Source organism: Notamacropus eugenii, chromosome 3 (assembly GCF_028372415.1).
Source record: "Notamacropus eugenii isolate mMacEug1 chromosome 3, mMacEug1.pri_v2, whole genome shotgun sequence".
NCBI lineage: Eukaryota > Metazoa > Chordata > Mammalia > Diprotodontia > Macropodidae > Notamacropus > Notamacropus eugenii.
In genome coordinates this window covers 402,640,980-402,665,683 of record NC_092874.1, presented here as the reverse complement: position 1 = coordinate 402,665,683, position 24,704 = coordinate 402,640,980, and the positions used below count along the sequence as shown (strand labels likewise).

Here is a 24,704-nt window from a genome sequence, read left to right as displayed (position 1 = left end):
ATCTCATCTTTTCCTAAAGCTGACTTATCAGCTCCTACCACCCAGAATCTGAATGAAAGGCACTGGAAACTGCTGGAAGACAACAACACAACAAGAAGAACTCCAGTCATTAACTGTTGGCCAATCAGTGAATCTCAAGGGTAAGCTAAGTGTGAGACAGTCACAAGTTATATACAATGATTAACTATAGTAAACCTTCTATAACTTAATGTGTATATCTCTCTTTATATTTTGACATGAATTAATGAATAAACTCACCTGTAGCTTGAGGAAATCCAATGGCAGGAGCAAATCCAGCAGCCCCTGCATATGGTGAGGAAATTATACCAGGTGCACCTAATAGAAGAAAACAACAAAAGCAAATACAACACCTTCAACAAATAAGAATGTGAAAAGAAATATTATAAAGCAGTGACAATCTATCACTCGGTCATTTTTGTTAAACATCCAGCTCCCCCAACTTATGAACACAATATATGAAGAACCTGCTCAAATAAGTGACTTGCTACAGCAAACGTCTCAGATGGAGAGAGTCAACCTGAGCTGCCAGGTGGTGGCTGTGTGATTCATGGCACATGATCACTGCTACTAATTCAGATAAATTTTGTGTTAAAAAAGCACTGATGAGCCAGGCCAGAAATTTATCATCATTTACTGAACATTCCATGTACGATAATAGAAATTAAGTGGCTGGAGAGGGACCCAACCCTAAAAATATAAACAAAAGATGGAAAGATAGACAAAGTGCATTAAGAGGAAACATAGTATAAGGCAAGAGAGACAGTGCCAAAGGAGATGTGGAGTCCAGATGTTAACAAATGTTAAAAGGCCTACTGATGCCAAGCGAAGGCTTAATAAAGGATATAAAGAGAAGGATGGGGGGGAAAGGGGAATGGGGGAAAGGGGAAACCTCATAAATAAAGATAGGTTATAAATAAACATAAAGCTGTCTGTGGCAATTTTGCTCCCATGAACTATGCAATTATTTAAAAGAAAAGCTTTTATCAGCTGGAAGATATTTCATAAGAATTGCCTTTGTCAACAATGACCAAAAACCAAAATTTTCATATTTATGTGAAAATACAACATCGCAAACTGAGGAATATTCTTTCTCTTAAATAGAAAAAAGCAAAGATACAGAGTATGTTACAGCTCCATGCTGTGGGAAAGGTTCACAGATGGCACAATAAAGAGAATACTGGAACTGGAATTACAAAGACCTGAGTCTGAACTCTCTCTTGGACACTAAAGCTAAAAGTTAAATGACTTGCCCAGGGGGACACAGCTGCTTTAGTGTCCAAAGCAGCTGTGTCCCCCTGGGCAAGTCATTTAACTTCTCTTGGACTCAGTTTTCTCATCTTTAGATAAGGGGTAATAATATTTAGCACCTATTTCACAGTGTGATGATGATGATACTGTGAAGGAGGCAATACTCTTAAGATATAATAGCAATTACTGTTATTATTATTTAAACTAAAACAACGGAAATACCGAATTAAGGCAACTGTCTTGATTATTTTCCCTGTTTTAGGATGTAAAGTTTCTTTAAGAAGAATGTCCATCAGAATATAGATGAAACAAACTTTCAAGTAAAAGCAAAACTAACAAAGCAAACAAAAATTTTCAAGTTAAAAAGATACCTGCTACACTCCCCAGTATATTAGTGAACAAAAAAACCAAACTGATTGATGGCTTTATTTCCTTGATTTCCCTGATTGTTTTTCCCTTCAGAGACTACAACTGCTGGACATTCTACCTAGCTATTGATTCCTTTAAACAAAAAGAATCATTCTTCCCAAGTATCACATGCAAGTTACACATCAAATGGTTACACTGATCTCCCTGTGATTTCACGTGTGTATGGAACTTCCATGGGTGAAAATTCCTTCTACTAAAACAATTTGTAATCTTTCTGTTACTTAATGTTTTGAAGTGTCAGCATGGGCACTAAGAGATTAACTGACTTGCCCAAGGTCATGTAACCAGCATGGGCCAGAGGCAGGAGCTGAAAAGAAGTCCTCTCAGACTCTGAGAACAGCTTTTTATCTGCTTTACCATACTACCTCCCAGAGGACCTTTCAAAGTCTTTCAAACATTAGGAATGCTAGGCTGGACGAGTAAAGTAAAAAAGGATGATGACAGGGAGCAGCTGCAAGGAGAAGTGCCTGTGATGACACTTGTGTTTACATCAGAGAAAGTCTGACAACCTCCCGACAGAACTCTAGACACTGTGGTTAGAACAAACATCAAGTGAGCAAGAGCAACGCGAAACGATAGCAGCTGCTCTCAGAGATCGATTTTACTTTAAGACTCTCTTGAAAGCACAATTTTTGCTTTTTAGTTTAGTCATGCCCAACTCTTCAAGACTCCGTTTGGGGTTTTCTTGGCAAAGATACTAGAGCAGTTTGTCATTTCCTTCTGCAGTTCATGTTATTGATGAGGGTTAAAAGACTTGCACAGGGTCACACAAGTATCTGAGACCACATTTGAACACAGGATGAGCAATCTTCCTCACTGGAGGCCTGGCACTCTCTATCCACTGCATCTATTTGGAGTTTGATGTTTCTTCCCACCCCAACCCTAAAAAAGAAAAGATACTTCAAACAGCTTATCTTACCAGTGTCTCCTCATTAGAACAATTAAACCTCAAGAAAGACATTATGACTTTGCTTAACATTGAAAAAATACCTTAATTCTACCATCAAAGGTGAAGAATTTATTCATATTTTTAAAAATGCCAAGACAACTAAGCACAGCAGGTGGCAATCACGTGATCTTTTAACAAATAATCGAGATTGCCTGATCCTACCTGTGAATCCTGCCTCCAGAGTACCTACAATCATAAAGATCAACAAATAAACTTGAAATGTGAAAATAAGTTATATATGAGCTATAAAGCTTAGAACTCTGAAAAATATTACATTTATTTTCAATATAGAATAGAAACGAGAAATTTCCATATTAAAAAGTATTGGAAAATGGGAAAGGGTCCCACATGTAAAATGGGAAAGGGTCCCACATGTACAAAAATATTTATAGCAGCACTCTATGTAGTTGCCAAAAACTGGAAGTCAAGGGGATGTCCATCAATTGGGGAATGGCTGAATAAATTATGGTATATGAATGTAATGGAGTACTATTGTGCCATAAGAAATGATGAACAAGAAGACTTCAGAGAGGCCTGGAAGGACTTATATGACCTGATGCTGAGTGAAAGGAGCAGAACCAGGAGAACTTTATGCACAGCAACAACCACAGTGTGTGAGAGCTTTTTCTGGTAGACTTAGATTTTTGTAATAACACAAGAACTTCTGAAAAAAAAAAAAATCCCAATGGTGGACCTCAAGGCAAAATGCCTTCCACACTCAGAGAGAGAAATATGGAAGTCACTCACATAATGTAGCAGATCATGTTTGTGTATGTGTATCTGTTTGTGTATCATGTTCTGATTTGTTATACGGATTCTTTCATTTATCTTAGTCTGACTACATAGCATGACTATAGTGAAAATATACTCAATAGGAAAGTATATGTAGAATCTATACAGAATTGTATGCAGTCGTGGGGAGGGAGGGAGGTAGTGGGGGGTGGGTGGGGAGGGATAAAATCGCAATTGTATGGCAGTGATTGTTAAACATTAAAAAAATAAAAAAATTTAAAAAAAAAAAAAGTATTGGTATATACTCAGCCACTTAGCACTTTCACATACTTTTAAGACTTTGGTCTAGATTCACGTGCTAAGAAACCAATTAAGCCAGAAAAGTTTGTATGCTAATTAAAATACACCACAAATTCCTTTGCCTTCAGGAACACAAATAAGTAATAAAACCTCTCTAAATATCACAACAGTAGAAGCTTCAAACTGTAACTTTTCCCACAGAAATGGTACAATATGGATGATCAGACAATATAGCCTCAGAAAAATGGAAACTGAGAGTCATCAGAAAGGCAATGGACAAGCACCCAGTTATTCTGAGCAGGCTCACATATTACAATCATAAAGGAGAAATGAAACATAGAATGTCATCCCAGAAATAGGAGTGAAAAAGATTATGGACAAGACAATAATGAGGGATAATGCTCCACTGGTATCCTCAAATCAAGAGGATCACATCACATGTAGGATCCTCACATCACATCATATCATACCTGTGCTAGGGAAGGTGCCAAATATACAGAGTAGGCCTCCTTTGGCAAACTTATAGAATATGGACATTTATTGCTCAATAAAGGTAGATAGGCAGGCATGGATGGGTTAGGATCTGCACTGGTGCCCTTAGCTATGAGACCAAATCAAGCCACAGAGTGAAGTGTGGGAATGTCTAAGACACACCAAAATGGAAAGGAAAACAGATTCCTAAGTTGGTTTTGCTACTTAATGTGTGATACTGGGCTATTTATTTCATGTATTTTATTTAGATGTGAGTTTCCTCATAGGTAATAGGAGGGGTCCTTTTGATCCTTAATGGATTCAATCCAGCTACAAATAGTCAATGATTCCTCAATACAGTTCAAAACCAAATATGAATATTTAAGGATCATTTATCATCAAACTGCAACTCTTTGCCCTTCATTACCATAACCAATCCAAAATGATATCAAGTTCCACAAACATGAGAAAATCTCCACCATTTTGTATACCCTAACTCCACAGCATTTAGCTATGTACATTTCATGTACCATGAAAACAGTCAAGTATTAATGGAAAAAACCTTATTATACCATGTAAAAGATAAGCATAACATAAAATCTGTTTCTCTTAATTTTTTTTCTGTGTTTCAGATTTTATTAATGTGATTAAGTGTGGAAAGTATATTTACAGAATTATGAATAGATAAATTATCTTGAATCAGATGTCACAATGAACAATGTTCCTGTGGTGAATTTTGGATCTTTAAGATATATCTGTAATTTTGCAATGACTAGAAATAGGAATTACCAAAAAGAAAAATGTAACATACACAAAACAAAAATCTGTATTACCAAAATTCTACCATAATAGTTAAAATCTTAGACATTACACGTTTGTGATATAAACAAATACTAGCTCACGACATCAGACAATATGAATATTACTTACTGATTTGCAATCCTATTTTCTATCATTTGTTACAGAAGCAGCTATAATAAACAGATTAGTCTGGCAAATGAGATCCATATATTAGGTACCGATGTAAAAAAAAAAAATATATTCAAATAAAAAAAGAACTTTAACAATTTAGCGAGCAAAATGCTTCACCCGTGTTAGATTTTAGTTTTGAATGCAAGACCTTTTACATCAAGATGCAGCTTGAAAAAAAAAATCAAAGATTATTGAAACAGATAAATTACATCATCTGAAAATCCAACTATACTCAAAAATAATAAATACAGAAGGAGACAACAATTGGTCTATAAAAATACTTTAATACGGTTTCTTCCTTTATTTGTAGGTATCTTAAATCCAGTTTGATTAATATGAAGGAAAAGATTTCAGGTATACATTTTCACTAAGTGTCAGCTCTTAAAAATATCACTTAGTATTACAGCATGCAACTCTTTTGTGACTTTGAAAAGAATTACTTACCAAAAGCAGCAGCCATAGTAGGATCAATGGATGGCTGGCCATCACCAGAAGGAAGGTCAAGGCGAGTGAAATCTCTGCTTTTGTCATTATTATACTTCACATTAAGGCTGGTTAACTTGGAGAAGTCAATACGCAGAGTGCAGCATGCATTATAGATATTCTGGCCATCCAGAGCCTAAAGGATTTGAAGAAAGGTACTGATTTCTGGGGTAGTATTAATTAGCATGTCAAATTGTTTTTTTTTTAAAATTTGGATTGCATTTATTTGCTGTATGTTACCATTCAACTACTGTGAGCCTCAATTTCTTCTTCTGTTAACCACTCCCCTCCATTACTCCCCCACCAAATACCTAACAAGTCCTCTCTTTATTGAAAGGAAGTATTGTGCAGTATACAGAGCTCTACACTAAGATTGAGAAGTTCTGTGTTCCAAGATTATCCTAAGATGAAAATTGGGTGACCCTGGGCAAGTCACTTAACCTCTCTGGGACACAGTTTCTTCATCTTTAAAATGAGGGAATTAGACTCAATGACCTTTAATATCCCTTTAAACTCCAAATATATGATCCAATAAAACTTCACAGGACATTTCACCCTTAATTTCAATAATGTCCATTAAATAATGCCCATTAACTAATGCTTAAATTAAATTATTCTGCCACAGAATCTTCTTGTCCTGACGAGTCTTTAAAATGCTTTAGATAACAGGGAAATCTCAGACTGTGAGAAAAGGCTACTTTTCCTCTTTTTGATTTTTCTGTAGCATACAGTCAAAGGACTCTTCAAATACAGCTATATACTACTTGATTTAGCTATTAAAAGGAAGAGTAACTTTCTGAAGGAGTGTTAACAGGATTCAAAGCTAGAAGAGGCCTTAGAAAATCCAAGTAGGTCACACAGAGCACTGGACCTGGAATTTGGAAGACTGGAGTTCAAATCTGACTTCAGATTTGCTTCACTGTCAAGATGTCAAGCAGTGTGACCCTACAAAAGTCATTTCCACCTAAGTTTCTTTAACTGAAAAATGAGGATAATAGCAGCACCTACTTCCCAGGGTTGTTGTGAGGATCAAATGAGATAATATTTGTAAAGTGTTTAACACATAATAGGTGCTTAATAAATGTTTCCTTCCTTCCTTAGAGAGAACTTAGTCTAAACCCTTCATTCTACAGAAGCAGAAATAGGACCAATAACTTGCCAAAGATCATTACACATTAAGGAGCAGAGCTGGGTTTCAGATCCAAGTTTTCTCATTTCAAATCAAGCATTCTTTCAATTATGTAACATGTTGCTTCACAATTAAGGTGATTATACACTAAGTCCTTTTTTGGAATGATGCTATTTTATAGCAAATTGTAAGTCACTAATATTGATGAATTTTTAATTTGTGATATGCATGTAACTTAGTTATTACCAGGTCTGCACATGAATATTTCTACAATAGTTCTAAAACACAGTAGGCAACATTCTGAAATAAAACTATTTTGAAAATACAGAAATAAAGCAGGCATACTAACCACTTACCCACTGTGCCTCCCTCACAACATTAAATGAGTGTTTTTAAAATCTGTACAATCAGATGCACACATATACTTTAATATACACAGAGAGATATCTACAACCACCTTACTCCAGAACCTCTTATTCCTCTTAGTTTGCATATTATCTAGAATAAGATCAAACATAAACTGTCTTCTCAATGTACTTGAATAGAGCTGCAATGCAATTCAACAAACTTAAGAGTCAACTATGCACAAGAGTAGGAAGATTTTTATCAGAGACAACCAGATTTGACAACTGACAACTGATGGGAGTTACAATCCATCAAACTACATGAAATGACGGATACATATCACTGTGATATGTTTCAAATTATATTATCTCAATATATTTATAAAAAATGTGCCAAAAAACAAAAAAAGAAAAAACTCAAGACATTTCTAGCAAGAAATAAAATATGATTAAAAATTTACCTAAATATTTACTTTGAAATGTTGGAAAACTGTTACAGATAACATAATTCTAGTCTAATTGATTAAAGCTCTAAACCAGGAAATGGTAAATGTCATATCATGAAGACACTAAATAATTCTGATATAACAAAAATGAAAAAAATAAAAGTGATCTTTTTTTCCATATTCATTCTAAACAACTCTGGTCATGATTACCATTTTGGCATAATGTGCATTCAGTGGCTCAGCATACTGAAGCAAGGCCTGAAACTGATTGTTCTTCGTAAAGGTGATAATCCTCAAGACTGTTCCAAACTTGGAAAAAATCTGAAAGAAAAATCACAAATCTGGATAAAGTATAGAGAAAAAAATTGAAACACTGTGATTTATGAATATCTCTTTACTGAAGAAAGTGATATTAATAATTGCTACAAAGCACTATTTCTTCCTATTTTAAAACTAGAAAGTTTCCCCTAGTAAGAACCTTGGCCAAAATGTATTAAAATCACACCTAAGGTGGCAAGAAGTTTTAAAGCTCTAATGTAAAGAAAATTGGTAATTTCAGAGCAACACAAGAGTAAATTACAGATCAAATAGAATGGAAATGGCTGACTCTGTAACCTTATGGAAAAGTAGAATATGGGAAGGGACATTTTACGATTTAGCTGCTCTGCGTGATTTTCTTTCTTTCTCAGGTTGTCCCTAAAAGATAAACAGGAAAGGGGCTCTCTTGATGTTCATTCCAACTCAGCAAAGATACACTTTTTACCTACAATGGGAATAATATAGGAACAAAAAAATACAAAATGGAATATTAAAGATATATGCTATGATCTCTGCTTCTGAGGAATTTACAATCACATGAGGATAGAGAATACAGGAACAATTAAAGAACAAAAAACAGTACATGCTAACAGTGCCCAAATGTGTGCATGAGTTTATGAAGGGAGATAAATAAGATCTGCCAGCTACAGAAGCTGACAAAGGATCAATAGATCAATGAAAGTGGCATTTGATCTGGTAGTTCAGTGGCAGAAGAGTGACATAAGAATGATTAACAAATAACTGAATGGGGGTAGGAGTATGTGCAGGGGAGGGACAGAAATAGGGGAAGAGGGATGAGTTAAGAGTTTCAAGTTTCTAAGCAGAATCACTAGAAAAACAGAGATACTGGTAGAAATTTAAGTTAACAATGAGACATGAGCATGGTTTTGGTAAGAGTTACTAGGGGGAGGAAGGGGGGGGGAGGAGAAGAATCCAACTAGGTCATGGCTGAGCATAAGACCTGGATGGCATATCTTGGTGAAGATATCCTACAAACCAATGGCACTATGGAAAGCTCTGGTCAGAGATACAGATGTTGGAGTAATTTACCAGGAGATAACTGAAGACACTGGAGTGAATGAGATGAACTATAAAAAATGTGGAGGGAAAAAATTAAAGGGTCAAAACCAGAATATTGGGGGATATATCTAAATTTAAGGAGGAGAAAGATGAAGAACCAGCAAATAGGGAAGAAGCAACATTAGCAGTAAGTGGTTCAGCAGAAAAAAAAAACAAAACTGTTTTAACTGTGTTGTGGACAAGGCCAGACTAAACAGGATTGGAGAATGAATGGGGGCGAGGAAATGAAAGTAATGAGTGTAGAGACCTCTTCTTATTAAAGGAGTTTAAAAGTGAATGGAAACAAACAAGGTTATACAAAAACAGCAAGGTCAAAGGAAAATTTAAATAGGGAACACATGAAGATATTTGCTGGCTGAGTGAAAAGAGTACATCAAGGAAAAAAATTATTGCAAAAATATCTAGCTTTTCAGAATACAAGTTATGTTTTAAGTCTTAATAAAACAGTCATAAAGTTTTCTAAGTATGTATTATTTTTGTTTCCTAAGATTTAATGATTAATATTTCCTTCAAGTGCATGTTTACATGAACAAATATTCTGTTACATTTCTGATAGCCTACGGTAAGCAGTGGCAATTTAAAAGTAGTGGTACCACCACCACTGTCATTTCTACAACGTTGGGAAAACATGGTCATTGCGGGCACGAAAAATCAACAGATGTATATTCCCTAAGCCTTCGATAACAGCCTGTAGAACCACACTTCCTGAACAAGAATCTTAATGGTAGGATTTGAAGATACTGTAACAGCTGAGGAAGGAAGGGTTCCTCAACTCTCATTAATTATTACTAATTCTGTGAGTATCACATTAATGAAAGCTTCAAGCATTATTTTTATGGCATACTGTAGCCTATTCACTTATGCAAAATAAATTTGGTCTCAAATTATCCAAATTTATTTACTGTAAGAATTTTTCCTTTTACATTCAGGAGCTACCTTACTCTAATAGTACCAACAAACTTACTTCACTGCTTATCAGGATGTAAATCTATGTACTCACAAAACTGAAGTATATCTTATAATTACTATTGTTTTTCAGATAAAAGTGGACTAAACATTAAACACTTGACGAAAGTAATGTATTTTATTTTAAATAGAACCTGGCAAAAATTGCTAAGAAAAAAGATTACAGGCATTTATTCATAAAAGGCTTAACAGATTAAAATATTTCTTGAAATAATAAGCACCATGGTAACAATCTGTTTACAAAAGCTTTATAAAGAAAAAAATATAGAATTTTACATTATTAGTACTGTTGATTTTTAAAAATCAAATGTGACCATAATTACTTTCAGATACCATCTAATCCAGGATGGAAAAATAAATGGTTTAGTCTCTTGAAAGCATAACGGTATACCTAAGAAAGCCAAATGCACAATAATATTAGGATACCACTGATACTGCTGACTCATGAGAGTTACAGCAAAGGGTAAGTGTTTATGGGTTATATTTTTGCAATGCTCCACAAAACAAAATAAAATTCTAGCATGGACATAACCTAGAACCCAAATGTATTTCCTTATGCACACATACATACATCAATTTAAATAACTTTGTGAAAAATAACAAGTATAAAGCCAAGTTCACATTGACACATGCAAAAAAGCCAAAGTGAAACCAGCTTTGAAACTTTCCCGGAAAGTAGCAGTATGGACAGGCAATCACTGAAAAAAGGTTTATGATTATGCATCACTTACTAAGTACTGTGTTTTTGTTATGAATTGTAAAGAAAGTTTCACAATGAAAGAAACATCTGATAAAAATGTGTAGTTACTGCAAATGAGAAAGAGTCCCTAATACATCATCATTCATCAGATGAGTTATTAAAAAATGTTGATGATGCTACTTACTGAAACAGATAAACGAGTGTACGTATTTAATAGAGCTAATCAATTTTAAAATTTCCTTCAAAATTTTCTGAACTTTGAAATTACTTAGAAAGTAGTTTAAAAATTAATAATTAGTATTACCTGACAAATTCCAATAGATCTATGATCCCATGAATGTAGATACTAACCTCCAGGGATAAAAATTACAACTTGTCCTTCTCTGTACTGTACAGCAATGTGAGTCTTATCTCTGTCCTACTGGCAAGCTTTCCTTGACACCATGAGTTTACACTCTCAATGTGAACAGTCCATCTTCTTTTTCAATTGGATACTTTCTTAATGATATCCTTCCTTCATAGCACTTATTCAGCATAATTCCTTGACTGTAATGCATTAAAGCCTGCTCATGCCTAGTAAGTGTTCCCTCTAGGAGATCCTCATCTTCAGTTCCTCTGAGACTACCCAGTTCCATGAATTTAAGCCAGAGATCACCACCACAGAACACTAGTCTTGAAAACATAAGCATTTTGTTTTTCCAAGAAGTAGTTGGGGGTCATTAGAAAACTTTGAAATTTCCCAATTTCTCAACTTGCTCTTGTCATCCTTTTAAATTCTTGACCCTACTCACCATTCACTGGGACTAACTAAAATATATTATGATGATGAAGGAGCTCAACAGCTTATCATGGGAAAACAGACATTCTTTTTTCACTTGATTTTCCCCTATGTTGATATTAGGCCAATCTTTTCAAAAGGCAATGGACTTGATTGGTCCTGAAACATTCCAAGGTTTGACACAATTGGCACAATATCACTTCCAAATAAAGTGTCTGAGGACCTAACTCTTTATAAGGAATTCTTCTTCAACTTGGATTCTGTGATGTATCTCCATAATAGCAGTAGAAACTTCTTCTGACAAATACACATCTTTCTGTTTGGACAACACTAAAGAATTATCAGAGTTTTTATAACTTTCAAGGAATTTCACATAATTCTGACATATGCACAGCAGATACCTTGTTGGGTATCAGCCATGATTTTTTCCTCAAGCTCAAATACATTTTTATACACAACAATGAATACATTGAGAATTTATATCCTTCAGATTTTCTGGTCAATTTTGTGATGGCAAAGACATGAATCACTGTGGAAAACTTCTTATAAAACCTGATCTTTTTAAATACCCTTTAATCAAGAATGCCACCAATTACCGTCAACTATTCTAAAACAAAACAAAAAAGGATGTAAATGAGAAAGTAGAGAAAAGGATTAAAATTCATTGATATTTTCACTTGCCCTTTTCCTAGGAATAAAAAAAAAAAACATTTTTCATACTGTCCGTTCTTTCACACACCTTAAGAATAAATACTTCACGACCGCAAAACTGTGGTCATTGTGTGTGTTTGCTTTGTTTAGCTGAACTTTTTGCTAAACAGAGAGTTCTGCTAAGGTATCACTGTGTAGAAATAATGATCTTTTTTTAAAAAGAGAAAAAAAGCAAATAACACTTTTAAAAAATGTATTGAAATAACTGACAGAAGTAGCAATTAAGTCAGATTTGAGTATTGTTTTCTTTCTTATTTCTCCTTACCTGATAGAGTACTTCAAGAGTGACAGGGTAAAAGAGGTTTTCCACAATTATTCGAAGAACAGGGCTTTGCCCGGGAAGAACTCCACCTTCGTTGCCTGGGGCTGCAGTAAGGGCCAGACTTCCAGACTGGACAGCATTCACTGCTTGCAATGCAGCTTGAGCTCGCTATCAAACAATCAAAAAAGAGAATTCTTATAAAATCCAGTTACCAAATATGTAAACAGACAGGTAAAGTAGAAATTGTTATAAGGTAGTTTAATATATACTTTTTTTTTTTTCAAGTTAGGTCCATCTGAGTTCTGGTTAAAATCCCAAAGACTATTCAACTTAAGAGGAAATCATTTACTGTCTCTTTAATAAGAGATATGAAAGTAATCCACAGAGACAATTTCTCCATAAGGATTTTATTTTTATTGTATTTTAGTTGGATGAGGAGAGACCAGAAGAAGGCAATGGCCTTAAAAAAACAAAACATCTCACATTCTAATTTTTTGCTCCTACCATCCAAACCTTCACATTTCCCAATATGCCAAATAGTAAAATTTAATTAACAAATAAAATAATGATTTTGTTTCTAAGCAAAACAAGGAACCTGAGGTGCTAAAATACTAAATATGGCATATACTTATTTCCCTCAAAATTCCCACTGCTTTCCCAACTTTATGTTTAAAAACAAATACATTAAAAACAAAACCACCAAAAAAACTTAAGCTTTTCTTGCTTCCAAATCTTTATATTGACTCATTTTCTCTAAAGGCAAAATGGGAGCCTAGAAAAAGAAAATACTACCTTTTACTTAGCTCATGTAAGAAACCGTTTTGGTCAGAAGACGAAAAGGTCTTAAAACTAAAGATTCCATTATAAATTAGAGTAAAGTAAAACTTCAATTAACCAGATCCCAATTAAGCCATTTCCTTATCTTTCATTACACATCACTTCTTTAAAAGAAAGCCAGAAATGACAAAATTTCTTTAAAATAAATCCTTGGTAATTTTCTTAGTATACTTGGGGCCAACCCAATGGCAGGGAAAGTTATCACCAGGATCACTGAATAAAAAAAACAAACAAACAAAAAAACAAAAACAAAAGAAGGGAACAAGGCTGCAGAAAAGTTATCATGAGGCCTAACTAAAACAGATTATTCTTGAGAGAACAACAAATGGCTATGAGTTACAAATATCACCTTAAAAAAATTCAATCAAATCAAGCATTTATTAAGCACCAACTATATGCCAGGCAGAAGATAGTCCTACCCCTTGAGTAGCTCAAAATCTAATAAACTATTCTTTTCCTAAGAGATAATTCAATCAATACATAGTTTCAATTCCACCTCACCATTCCATGTACAATACAAAAAAAAGTAGAAAAGGCACTCAAGAAATTGCAGTCAGAAAATCAAATAAATAGTTGGACTTGAGCAACGACATACCAAAGAAATCTACACAATTTTTCAGGCACTCAAGGCTCTTTCAAGACCTTAAAGATAAAAATGGTCCCATCAAAACGCAAAGATCAGGAGGTACTATGACAACAGCAATTCACCTTCCTATAGCATTTAAAAGTTTTCAAAACGCATTCCTCATGACAAATTTAAAAATAAGAGGACAATATGAGGAAATAAGGGCCAAGGGACTTGCTGAGGTAGAAATCAAATCCTTATCTCTTCAATTCTAAGTTCTAGTCATTATACCACACTGCCTCTCAAAAACAAGCTAAAAATGGCTAGCAAATGCTTACTGAATAAATCAAATCACAGATAAATACAAGATGTTTAAAATAATCTAAAAAACATCATCTCACACACATTTAAAAAAATCTGCCATATCACGTGAAGCACCCTATTTTTCTCAAACTTTTGTAGCTATATTTTTTCAAATTTCCTTGTGACAAATGGACATTCCTCCCCTTAATGACTAATTGTTGTGGCACTATAAAGAAATTTCCAGAGAATATTTTTCCTAAAAACATAAATAACTAATGAAGCTTTTGAGAAAATAATTAGGTAATATCAATTAAAATTTACTGTCAATGGAGTTTCTAGCTCATCATATAGGAGATTCAATTCTGGCTCCACTGGTATAATCTATTATTTTTTATATATATAACTCTGTATTACATTACATCAGAAACACAAAAGGGATTAAACTCTTCTACAGATGTAACAATGAATTGAGAAAAGGCTCTTCCTGAACATCTTGAAGAGTCTTCATCACTTCATTTAAGGATTTTTTCTGACAGGCTGATAAGCTACTAGGAAAGCCAAAGAAAACAGCCTGTAATACAAAACTTAGCTGCTAATCTAAGAAACAGTTTCCAATGACACAGAGTTGAATCACATAAAAAATATATGCCATAGAACCAGTCCCCAAACATTCTGTGTTTATACTATGGCAAAGTACCTGTCATGCTTTGAAGTTACAGCTCTCTTTAGCCTTACAGGATACCTAGGGTTGTGTAGCCTTCACAAAAGAATAAATGATAGTCATTCCTATCTCTGGGGGAACAGCTAATATATTCGAGATGTCTTGTTTTATCTTCACAACAATCCTGAGAGGCAGGTGAAGTTATCTATCACTCTTGCTTCACAAATGAGAAAGTTGCTCATTATTACATGAGGCAAGATTCACAATGAGACTTTCCTAACTTCAGGTTCACCATACTGAAGTTTTTAAAATTTTAAAAAGAAGAATTAGAAACTGTCAATAATTGTATGAAAGAGAGTTCCAAATCACTAAATAAATCTAAGTTTTAACAGCCTACACACCAAAAAGATCAACAATAATGACAAAGCACCGAATATGTCAATGCTAGACTGGCTATCAAAAGTCAGGAACAATAACACACTACTGATGGAGCAATGAAATCTATCCGGCCAAACCAGATGACAATTTGCAATTATGAAAGAAAAGTCATTAAGTATTCACAAGGGCTGGACGTATACCTCATGGAAATCAAAGACGGAACGAATAGTCCCATATATATCAAATATTCAGAGCAGTTCTTAAGTATAGCATCAAAGAACTAGAAATAATGTTGGTATCCATGGAAGAGCTGAATAAATTGTCATTTCTGAACAAAACAGAATATTATGGTGCTGTAGTAAACTATAAAAATGAGAAATTCAAAACATATGGTGAGAACAAATGAACTTACACAAAGTGAATAACCAAGAAAATGACATAAAAAATTACTACAATAACAATGCCAAAATGAAGACAAATGCTATGCAAGCATAATGACCAATCTTGGCCCTCAGAAGAGATGAAATAATGTACTTCTTATTTGAAGAAGTACCTGGGGATATGCTATGCTATGTATGCTACATATGCTGTCAAATGTAGTCACTGTATCCCCAGTTTTGTTTACCTTTTTTACTTTGTTTATTATAAGAGAAAGCTCATTGGTAGTGGTGTATACAGGGTAGAGAAGAGAATATATCCAGAAACCCCCACCATAGGATCATAGATTTAGAGCTGCAAAGGACCTAGGAAATCATTAAGTCCAATCCCTTTAATTAAAGATGAGAAAACTAAGATCCAAAAACAATGATATGTTTAAAATCACAGCTACTGACTCAGTATTGGGACTCAGCTTTTTCACACTCCCAGTACAAAGTTCTTTTCCCTAAGCTACATATGATATGAAAAACAAATACTTCAGAGCAGCTGGCATAAGAACTAACTAAAGAGCCTCTTTCTCTCCTCAGATGGAGGTGTCAATGACCAGGAAGATGGCACATTCCACTTTACTTCTAGAACTTACTCAAATATTCTAAAATAGGTAAAACTAACTGCAATTTTCTTTTAATTAAATACACTACCAAATATAATTTATAACAACAAAACAAAAATATAAGAAGGGTGTAAGAATCTCCTTTTGTGACCTCTAGCCTACACGTACATTTTAAGTGATGAATAATCTAAGAATAAATTCTACAGGTTGTTAAGATAGTTTTAAGTTCAATTAATAAGTAGCAAAAATATAAGCCAAATGCATTCTCTTTGAGTTCCTTATTTGAATAAAAGAAGAAAAAAGCAGGGGGATATGAGGCAGAGAGTGGGAGGGGAAGACAAAATGACTTAGCTTTCTTCTACAGTCTTATGTCTTATACAATCATTCAACTATGTTTCTAAAAAACATTTCCTCATATTTCCTTTTATCTGAACACTGGATCTAGCAGAAAGTTACATTCAAGTTTCCTACTTTTCAAAGCCAATTAATATTGCCATATAGCCTAATGAATATTTTTAAAGTGAAAGTTTTTAATACTCACAGCTTGATTAGGTAGATTGTCAGTCTTAAGTTCTCTGTGATTAGAATACTGAATATAAACAGGTTGACTTCGGAGGTGAGGAGTAACTGGAGTGTAGTAGTTCACCATAGTAACAGCAGCTTCCTCAGAAGCCATTTCTAAGAATGCCTGCAAACAACACAAATTTTAGAATTGGCAATACATTATAAAATTATTGTTACTTCATTCTCCTTACTAAGGTTACCAGGACACAAGAGATCTTAAAACAAAGTAGGCATATAGTTTGGGAACTATTCTTTAAAATCTAATGCTCACAATAATTTGGTAAAAAAATAACAATTTTTATTTTCAAAACTTTTTCCAGAATTCATTATTTAAATGTATAGTGTAAGTTACATTGCCTAGCAATTTACTAACTAGAAACTAGTATCTGAGATATTTTTCATACCATATATTTAATTTAGGAACCACTGAATGGAACTGCACGTAACCGTAATCTGCTTGTTGCGCAGCTGATAAGAGTAATATTATTTCCTATCCTACGATTTATTTGGTTTTGGAGGGTGGGAGAAGTTAAATACCTTCATTATAAGGCTCCTGCAAAAATGGTGATTTAAATATATAAATTAAAAGCCTTTGGAAGACTAGCAAACCTGTCTTCAAGTTGGACACTGCTAGCAGGCCCCTCCTTGTGTCCTGGAATTCTTGCCAAGAACGGGGTAATGAGCAGAAGTAATTGAGGTAGAAAAGCTGGTGGGAACTGGAATACCCGAATATCTATTACCTGTTGCCTGTAATCTACCAGAAGAATTTTCCTGTCAGCACCCCCTTCACTATCCCTTATTTTCCCTCTTCCCCCAAATAATAGTTTGAAATCTCTGAAATAATTAGCTATGCAAAAGACAATAAAGCAAAGCATATGATAAACATACACATAAATAAATATAATAAAGCTCCTACACGGAGCCGCTTCAGTAAAGTTAAAATTCTCCATCCTTTTAGTGAATAAATACTAATGTCAAGTAATAAATGAATGATGCATTAGGTGCAGAAAAGGGACAGCATTGTGGATATTTAACCTATCATCGATCTTAGTGTAACACCAGGGATAAGATCAGAACACGTCAAGTGCTTTAGGAATTTCTCCTCTCCATCTCCTCCCTCAAAATCCTTCCTGTTTAATGGCTGACTACACAAAGTACTGATAATATAATTTATTTGTTTGTATTCATATCAGTTCCTTCATTTACCAAATCAGATACCACTTACTTAGCTTTGTTTCTCTATCAGGGAATTTAAAGAAATACTGGACGTTTATTTATTTTAAATAATTTATTTGTTTTTACTTTTCAACATTCACTTCCATAATATTTTGAGTTTTAAATTTTCTCCCCTGCCCCAAGACAACGTGCAAACTGATACAGGTTCTACTTATACATTCATATTAAACATTTTCACATTAGTCATGATATAAAAAAAAGAATTAGAACTACTGGGAGAAACCACGAGAAAGAAGAATCAAAAGGAGAGCAAACAGTATGCTTCCATCTGCATTTAGATTCCAAAGTTCTTTCTCTGGATGTGCATAGAATTTTCCACCATGAGTCTTTTGGAGTTAATAGTGAATATTTATAACATACTTTTCAGGTACTATGTGGTTTTATATCTTACACAGGAAAGCACACACGAATGTCTTTAGATAGCAATGGCAAGAACCACCAAAATAAATAACAATTTCCTTTCCTATAAAAATGTCAACACAGAGAAATTTTTTCAGCATTAAATTATTACATACCTGGCTTTTTCCTTTCAACATCAAGAGATTGGTTACTTTGCCAAATGGTAGACCTAATGATATGACCTCTGTTTCAGTAACATCATTTGGAATTTTACGAAGATGGAGAACACGAGAAGGAGAGCAGGGAGATCGATCTCCTTTAAATTTCTTGCTGTCATTCCCATTAGCTAAAAGATATAAGATTTTTAAAACAGATTTTTAATTCATGTTCTCATTATCATACAACATTAGTAGTATTGAGTACTCATAACTGTATGCAGCAAAACCATGCATTTGAAATTCAAGGAACTATTAAAAACTTTCTTTTAAGTACATTAAACAGGTATGTTGCGTTTTTACTAGTTCTGAATGTACAGCTACACGAAGTCAAAATTAAAGAGGACCGTGCAAAAACATAAGTATTCATTCTACACCTGTTCATTATAAATATTCAATTTTGTCTTTTTCTTCTCTTTCCTACTATAATTTTTAAAAGCACAGAATTATTTCATCATCATAATCATAGGTAATAGCAGCAACAATTATTTTTCCACAGTTCTCTAAGATCAAAAGGATTTTTCTGGGTTTCTAGTCATAGTAAACTAACTTGTCAAATATTAAAGCATCTATTAATGAAACCATTAAAAAATTTCACTTTAGGGATGTGGTTATATTTGGATACATCATTTGTTTTAGTTTAATGCTGAAATTAATTATCTATAGCAACCTAAAACTTTAAATTTACAGTAGTTCAGAATGGAACCACATTTTTAAAATGTGATTTCTGCACACATGAAGTTTAAAAAGCAATTTTTATGACTTTATGCCATGTATTATGACAATACTAGGTTTTATGGGAGAATGAATATGTGTGTGTGTATATATACATACATCACAGAAGTCAACCTTCCCCTAAGTTAAATTGTCTTCTTTCCAAAAGCAGTTTCCTCTCCTAATTTCTTCCATTCCAACAGTAGTTTCACCACTTACTCTTTCATGCAGGCACCTAACTGTGAAAACATCTCCTCTTACGCAACCCTTTCCGTCAAATTATTTCAACTCTTCATCAAAATGCCTGCCGTATCGATTAGTTTCTTTCCTGTAGTCCCAAATGAATTCATGGATTTTCTGAGAGCCTTTTAATGACTGGCCTTCAACTCCAATTTCTCCCTATTCTAATCCATCTCCTACATTGCCTCTGCATTAATCTTCCTAAAACCACTTTCTATTCAGCTGCTCAAAATCTAGTTTTCCAACACAAAGAGGAAAAAATTACAAACGTCTCAATCTGATATTTAAAACTTTCTAGACATCCTCTAAGTTTTCAACATCTCTTCTACTTTATTACTTTAATTGAAGCTTTCTACACTTCATCTCTTGCAACCTTTCTGTTTTGTGAGTACATTTGATGACAATACTGACTCACAGAGCCAAAAGGAGAAGTAGACAAATTCCTAGTTCCCACTGATATTTCTAAATCATTATCATCTCTCTTGCTGGTTTGTATGGAAAGGAACATCAGATGTGGTGTTGAGAGGACCAGAGTTTGAATCCCACATAAGCTACTTATCATTAACTGTGGAACCATTTGGACAAATCATTTAACCTCTCCAGTCCTTTTGTTTCCCACATGTAAAATGCAAAGGCGAAGAAGGAGGTTGGTATAGATGCTTTCCAAGAAACCTTCCAAGTCTAATTCCAATGAAATTTTATGCGCTCACACTCTCGCTGACCAGAAAACCTACTTTTTGGACTAAGCATACCCTTCCATCAGTTTCTTGACCCTTTCTCCTTTGCATCCTCACCCTCAGACTCAAGTAACTATTTGGTCTGCCACCATAATAATCTCTCCCTCTACTCTTTTAGCCAAATTTTTTCAACTCTTCATTCAAAATGCCACCCTGGAATTCCTTGTCCCCTGACCTCTTGCCGTTCTTAAACTGTGAGTTTTCATTCCTGGGTTACCAGCACCATCTCACTTCATCATCCACATTATATAGTACATTAGCTAACAATACTATAATAATAATGACTCACTATTTCATGCCAACAAAATCTATTCCAAATCTGTTTTCAACTCAACCTCACACTAGCTCTCTACTTCCACTCATAAGCACATGATCTCCCCTCCTATTTCACATTAAAAAGACCAAGGTCATTCCTATGAGTTCCCTCAACCTCTCTATACAATTTCTCAAAATTTCTGAGCAATATAATCAATTTTCTTCTCTTCCTTTCTGGTCATGGAAAAAAGCAACACTTTTCATTAAGTATATATGGATGATAGATAGATAGATAGATAGATAGATAGATAGATAGATAGATAGATAGATAGATAGGTAGATAATCCTTCCAGCAGTCATTACCTCTCAATTCATTCCCCTTCAAACTATCCATTTATTTTGATGATGATGATAATTTATATACAAGCTTTACTCAGGTCCCCAAATTCTCTTAAAAAGCAAATAAAATTTTCCTTCATCCTTTTACTCCATTTAGTTACTCTTCTTCCTTTAGTTTCTTGAAAAGACTGTCTACATACAATGCTTCCAACATTACTTTTGGACTGAAAACATTCTTTCAAATGTTCCTTACCTCCTGATTGCCAAACCTAACAGTTTTTCAACCCTCCTCCTCCTCCTCTACAGTTTTTTGACATAATTTTTCTTACAGGACACTGGGCATCGCTTTGGGGACACACTGTCTTTACCTTTCCCAACAATCTATTTTTCTCTGGCTCTCCTTTTATCTTCTTCCAGATCCTTTAATATGTACTCATGAAATACCCTCCATTGAAAGAACATAAGCACCTTGAAAACAAGGACTATTCATCTCTGACAATGTATTCTCAGTATTTAGTACACTGCAGTGCACCTAGTATATACTTCATAAATATTTCTTGAGCTAACATTTGCTTAATTTCACTTACTTCCACACCTTCAACAACTACCAAGGTGATTTGTGAAGCTTTCTCAAGTCTTGACATCTTTGCACAATTCCAGACCTGAACTTCTAGCATTTATATCTGATCTCCCACCACAACCAAAAACTAGCATATTATCTTTAAAAGCCAGTCTGTTTCTTTTTTTTCTATCAGTAGGACTACTGTTCATACAGTTTCCCATGTTTAAAACCTGACTTTATTTCTGATTCTTACTTCACCCTCACCTCTCACATACAATATCAAAGTCTAGCTAATTGTACTTCAGTGACTTCTCATAATCTGCCTTCTCCCTTCCATGAATATTAATACTATCTTACGATAGCCACCTACAGTATTACAATAGCATCCTTTGAAGTCTTCCCATTTCTACTTCCTCCCAGTCAATCTGTTCTTCATTTTAAAGTCAAAATAATTTCAGATCTGATCATTTGCTCTAGAGCTTAAAAGAAGTTAAAAAGAGCTTTTAAAAAAGAGCTTAGAGTTTAAAAGCAAAACAAAATAAAACAAAACAAAAAAAGCTCCAGCAGTTCTCTAATGTCAATCAAATCAAGTTTACATTCAATTACTTGACATTCAAGAAACTCTACAATCTAAAGACTGCATGGCAATTCCTGCCTTTTATGCTATCACTCACTTCTTTGTAACAGACCATACTCCAGTCAAAATAACCTACTCTTAATCTTCCAATCATGCCAAGAATGCCTTCCCTATCCCTTTTTTATCTGTAAATTCCTACCCATTCCTTAAAACCCAACTCCAAATGATACCTTCTTCATGGGGCCTTTCCTGAGAACTCGAGCTGGTTAACGACCTTTTCTATCCTGAACCTTACACAGCACTTTATTTTTGAACTCTCTAATGTAATCATGTGATGTTATGTATTAAAGCTATTGATATTTGTAGTCTTATCCCATTACTAAGTCTGTAAACTCTACATGGATACATGCTAACTAAGCTTTTTATCTCCTCTGCTCTCTATACACAATGGATATAAATTTTTGCTGAATAGATGGACTGAATAAATTCAAGGTAACTCATAATCTGGCCCAACATAGTTCTTCCACTACTTTTCCATACAAACTAGCCACTGCAATTCAGAAAATTTCCATACTAGCTAAATACACATTATCATCTTCACTCTCTATTCCAATTCTTGGCTAATGTTTCAAACTCAGTATACAGAGCTTGTCTCATCCTCCTCCAGAAGAAACTCCCTGATCACTAATGGCTCACACTGATGTTCTCAACTTTTACTATATACACTAGAGATCTTATGACACAGGAAAACAAAAACTGAATAAATAGACAGGAACAAGAAAGGGATTTCTCAGGGTTCTTTGAGGCTTTCAAAAAAATCTTTAAAATGTAAAATAGTACATTACAAATTTTATAATCCTAACTAAAATGTTTGAAGTAATTCTTACATTTTGCAATGACTCATTGAAAGGATGCAATGGGGAGTTTGCAAAGCAAAGAACTATAACTACAGTTTACTACCATTTCTATATACTGAGGATAAGCAACGTAGTAATAAAAGACTCAAATGCAAAGAGTACATCTGAAGTAAGATAATTTCCCACATCCAAAAGAAAACTATTTTCACAGCTAATTTCAAAATTTCATTCTGTGCTGATCTAGAGGTAAATAGAGATGATCTTGTTCCCAAACGAGGTTTCAAAAACTGGCGATAATAGTAATATTTCTATTCCAAACACTTTTAATCAGTGCACTGGGAAATGGAGTATAAAAATCTTTCCTCCACTATACTTCAGTCCCCTAAATGGTCTTCCTGCCTCAAATTTCTCCCCTCTCCTATCCATCCTTCACACATCAATTAAATTGATTTTCCAAAAGAACAGGTTTAACCAATGGCTCTTGCTTACTGCCTACCTGACATTTTAAGTCTTTCACAATCTGTCTCCAGATTACAATTCTAGGCTAGCATACATTACTTCCTTTCACAGAACCAATCAACAAGCATCCTCTAAATGTCAGGAAAGATGCTGGGCACTGAGGACAAAACAAACAATCCCTTATCTTGAAAAATCACTGACATAAAATTGGGCAAAATACAAAGTTTAACTAATAGCATACTAAATGAATGGAGCTTAGACAAGTAATGGAATAAGCCACAATCGATAACCATAGTTTATATACAATCTATATATAATAACAAGATTATTAGAGAAATGGTCAAGTAAGTGTTGAATAAGTACCAAGGAAGAAAACGATGTTACTAAATGGAAGTTCTAAGAAAGGCTTCATGACAGTGGCACTAGAATTAGGGTTTAAGGAACAAACACGAAGTCAGCAGGCAAAATAAGGTTGGAAAGAAATTTCAGGTACAATGAGCAAAAGACAAAGGATGATAGAGAATAAGTTACTCTGACTGGAGTATGATTTACTGAATGGAAGTAATGAGATAACACTAGAAAAGCACCAGAGTTGGAATAATCCTTATTCCACAATGTAAACTTCAAGACTTCCTAACACCAACATTTAGCAAACTCTCCTTTGAGATTCATTCTAAAATCCAATGCAGATTGTATAAAATGTTATCTACTGACCCACAGGCTATTCCTCCTCATTTTCAATAGTTCAGGGTCGGTTCATTTCCCTTACCAAATTCCTGCCCTCACACTTATGGATTTCAATATGCAATGAGATGTTTCCTCAAATATCCTAAATTCCTAATTCCTCAATTTGCTCAAAACCTGTAACTGATTTCTCTACTTCACATTAGCTAAACAAGGCATGGTCATACCCATGATCTTGCCTTCATCTACAAGTGTTCAAATTTTGCATGTTCAAGCACGCCAAAATTTCTTTATCTAAACGTTATCTTCTATTATTCTATGTTTCCACTCTCTGCTTTACTAGTTCTAAACTTGTCTTCATTGTCACCTCTAATGCATCAAATCCTTATACATTCCAGGCCCTCACACCCCTCTGACTCTGCTTTCCACCCTTACCACTCTAGATCTCTTAAAGAATCAATTTAACCATGTTCTCCTCTACTTCTGAATCTCTTACTCTTTTGTTCTATCACTAATTACATCGTGCCAAATCCAAACAATTATTCATATGATGTACCTTGGTGGACCCTGTTATAACTTCCTGATGAATAAAGATGGAAATGATAAAACCCACACTGATTTTGTCACAACTGCAAATTTATTTGATCCAAATTCAACTAGGCCCTCACTCCCTAAGGTTACACTGTACCTACCCCTCTGTGTATCTAGTTCATATAATGCTGTTTTCTCATTAGAAGGCAAACTTCTCAAGGGCAGAAACTATCGTCCTTCTGTCTTCTTTCTGCCCAGTATTTATCATGAAGTCTATCACAAAAGAGCCACTTAAATGCTTATTAGTTAAGTGGGTAATAT

General features: G+C 34.3%; 1 protein-coding gene across 8 annotated transcripts in view; it reads right to left on the bottom strand.

Annotated features, from left to right (window-relative positions):
• PTBP3 (polypyrimidine tract binding protein 3) overlaps positions 1-24,704 on the bottom strand; it is a 179,190-nt gene that overhangs the window by 16,637 nt on the left and 137,849 nt on the right. For all 8 annotated transcript variants that reach the window (XM_072598056.1, XM_072598059.1, XM_072598061.1 and 5 more), the window contains 6 exons: positions 18,390-18,559; positions 16,616-16,762; positions 12,343-12,507; positions 7,735-7,845; positions 5,567-5,741; positions 259-336 (listed from right to left, as the gene is read on the bottom strand). In XM_072598056.1, coding sequence (XP_072454157.1) covers positions 259-336; positions 5,567-5,741; positions 7,735-7,845; positions 12,343-12,507; positions 16,616-16,762; positions 18,390-18,559 — 846 coding nt within the window. The remainder of the gene's footprint in view (positions 1-258; positions 337-5,566; positions 5,742-7,734; positions 7,846-12,342; positions 12,508-16,615; positions 16,763-18,389; positions 18,560-24,704) is intronic.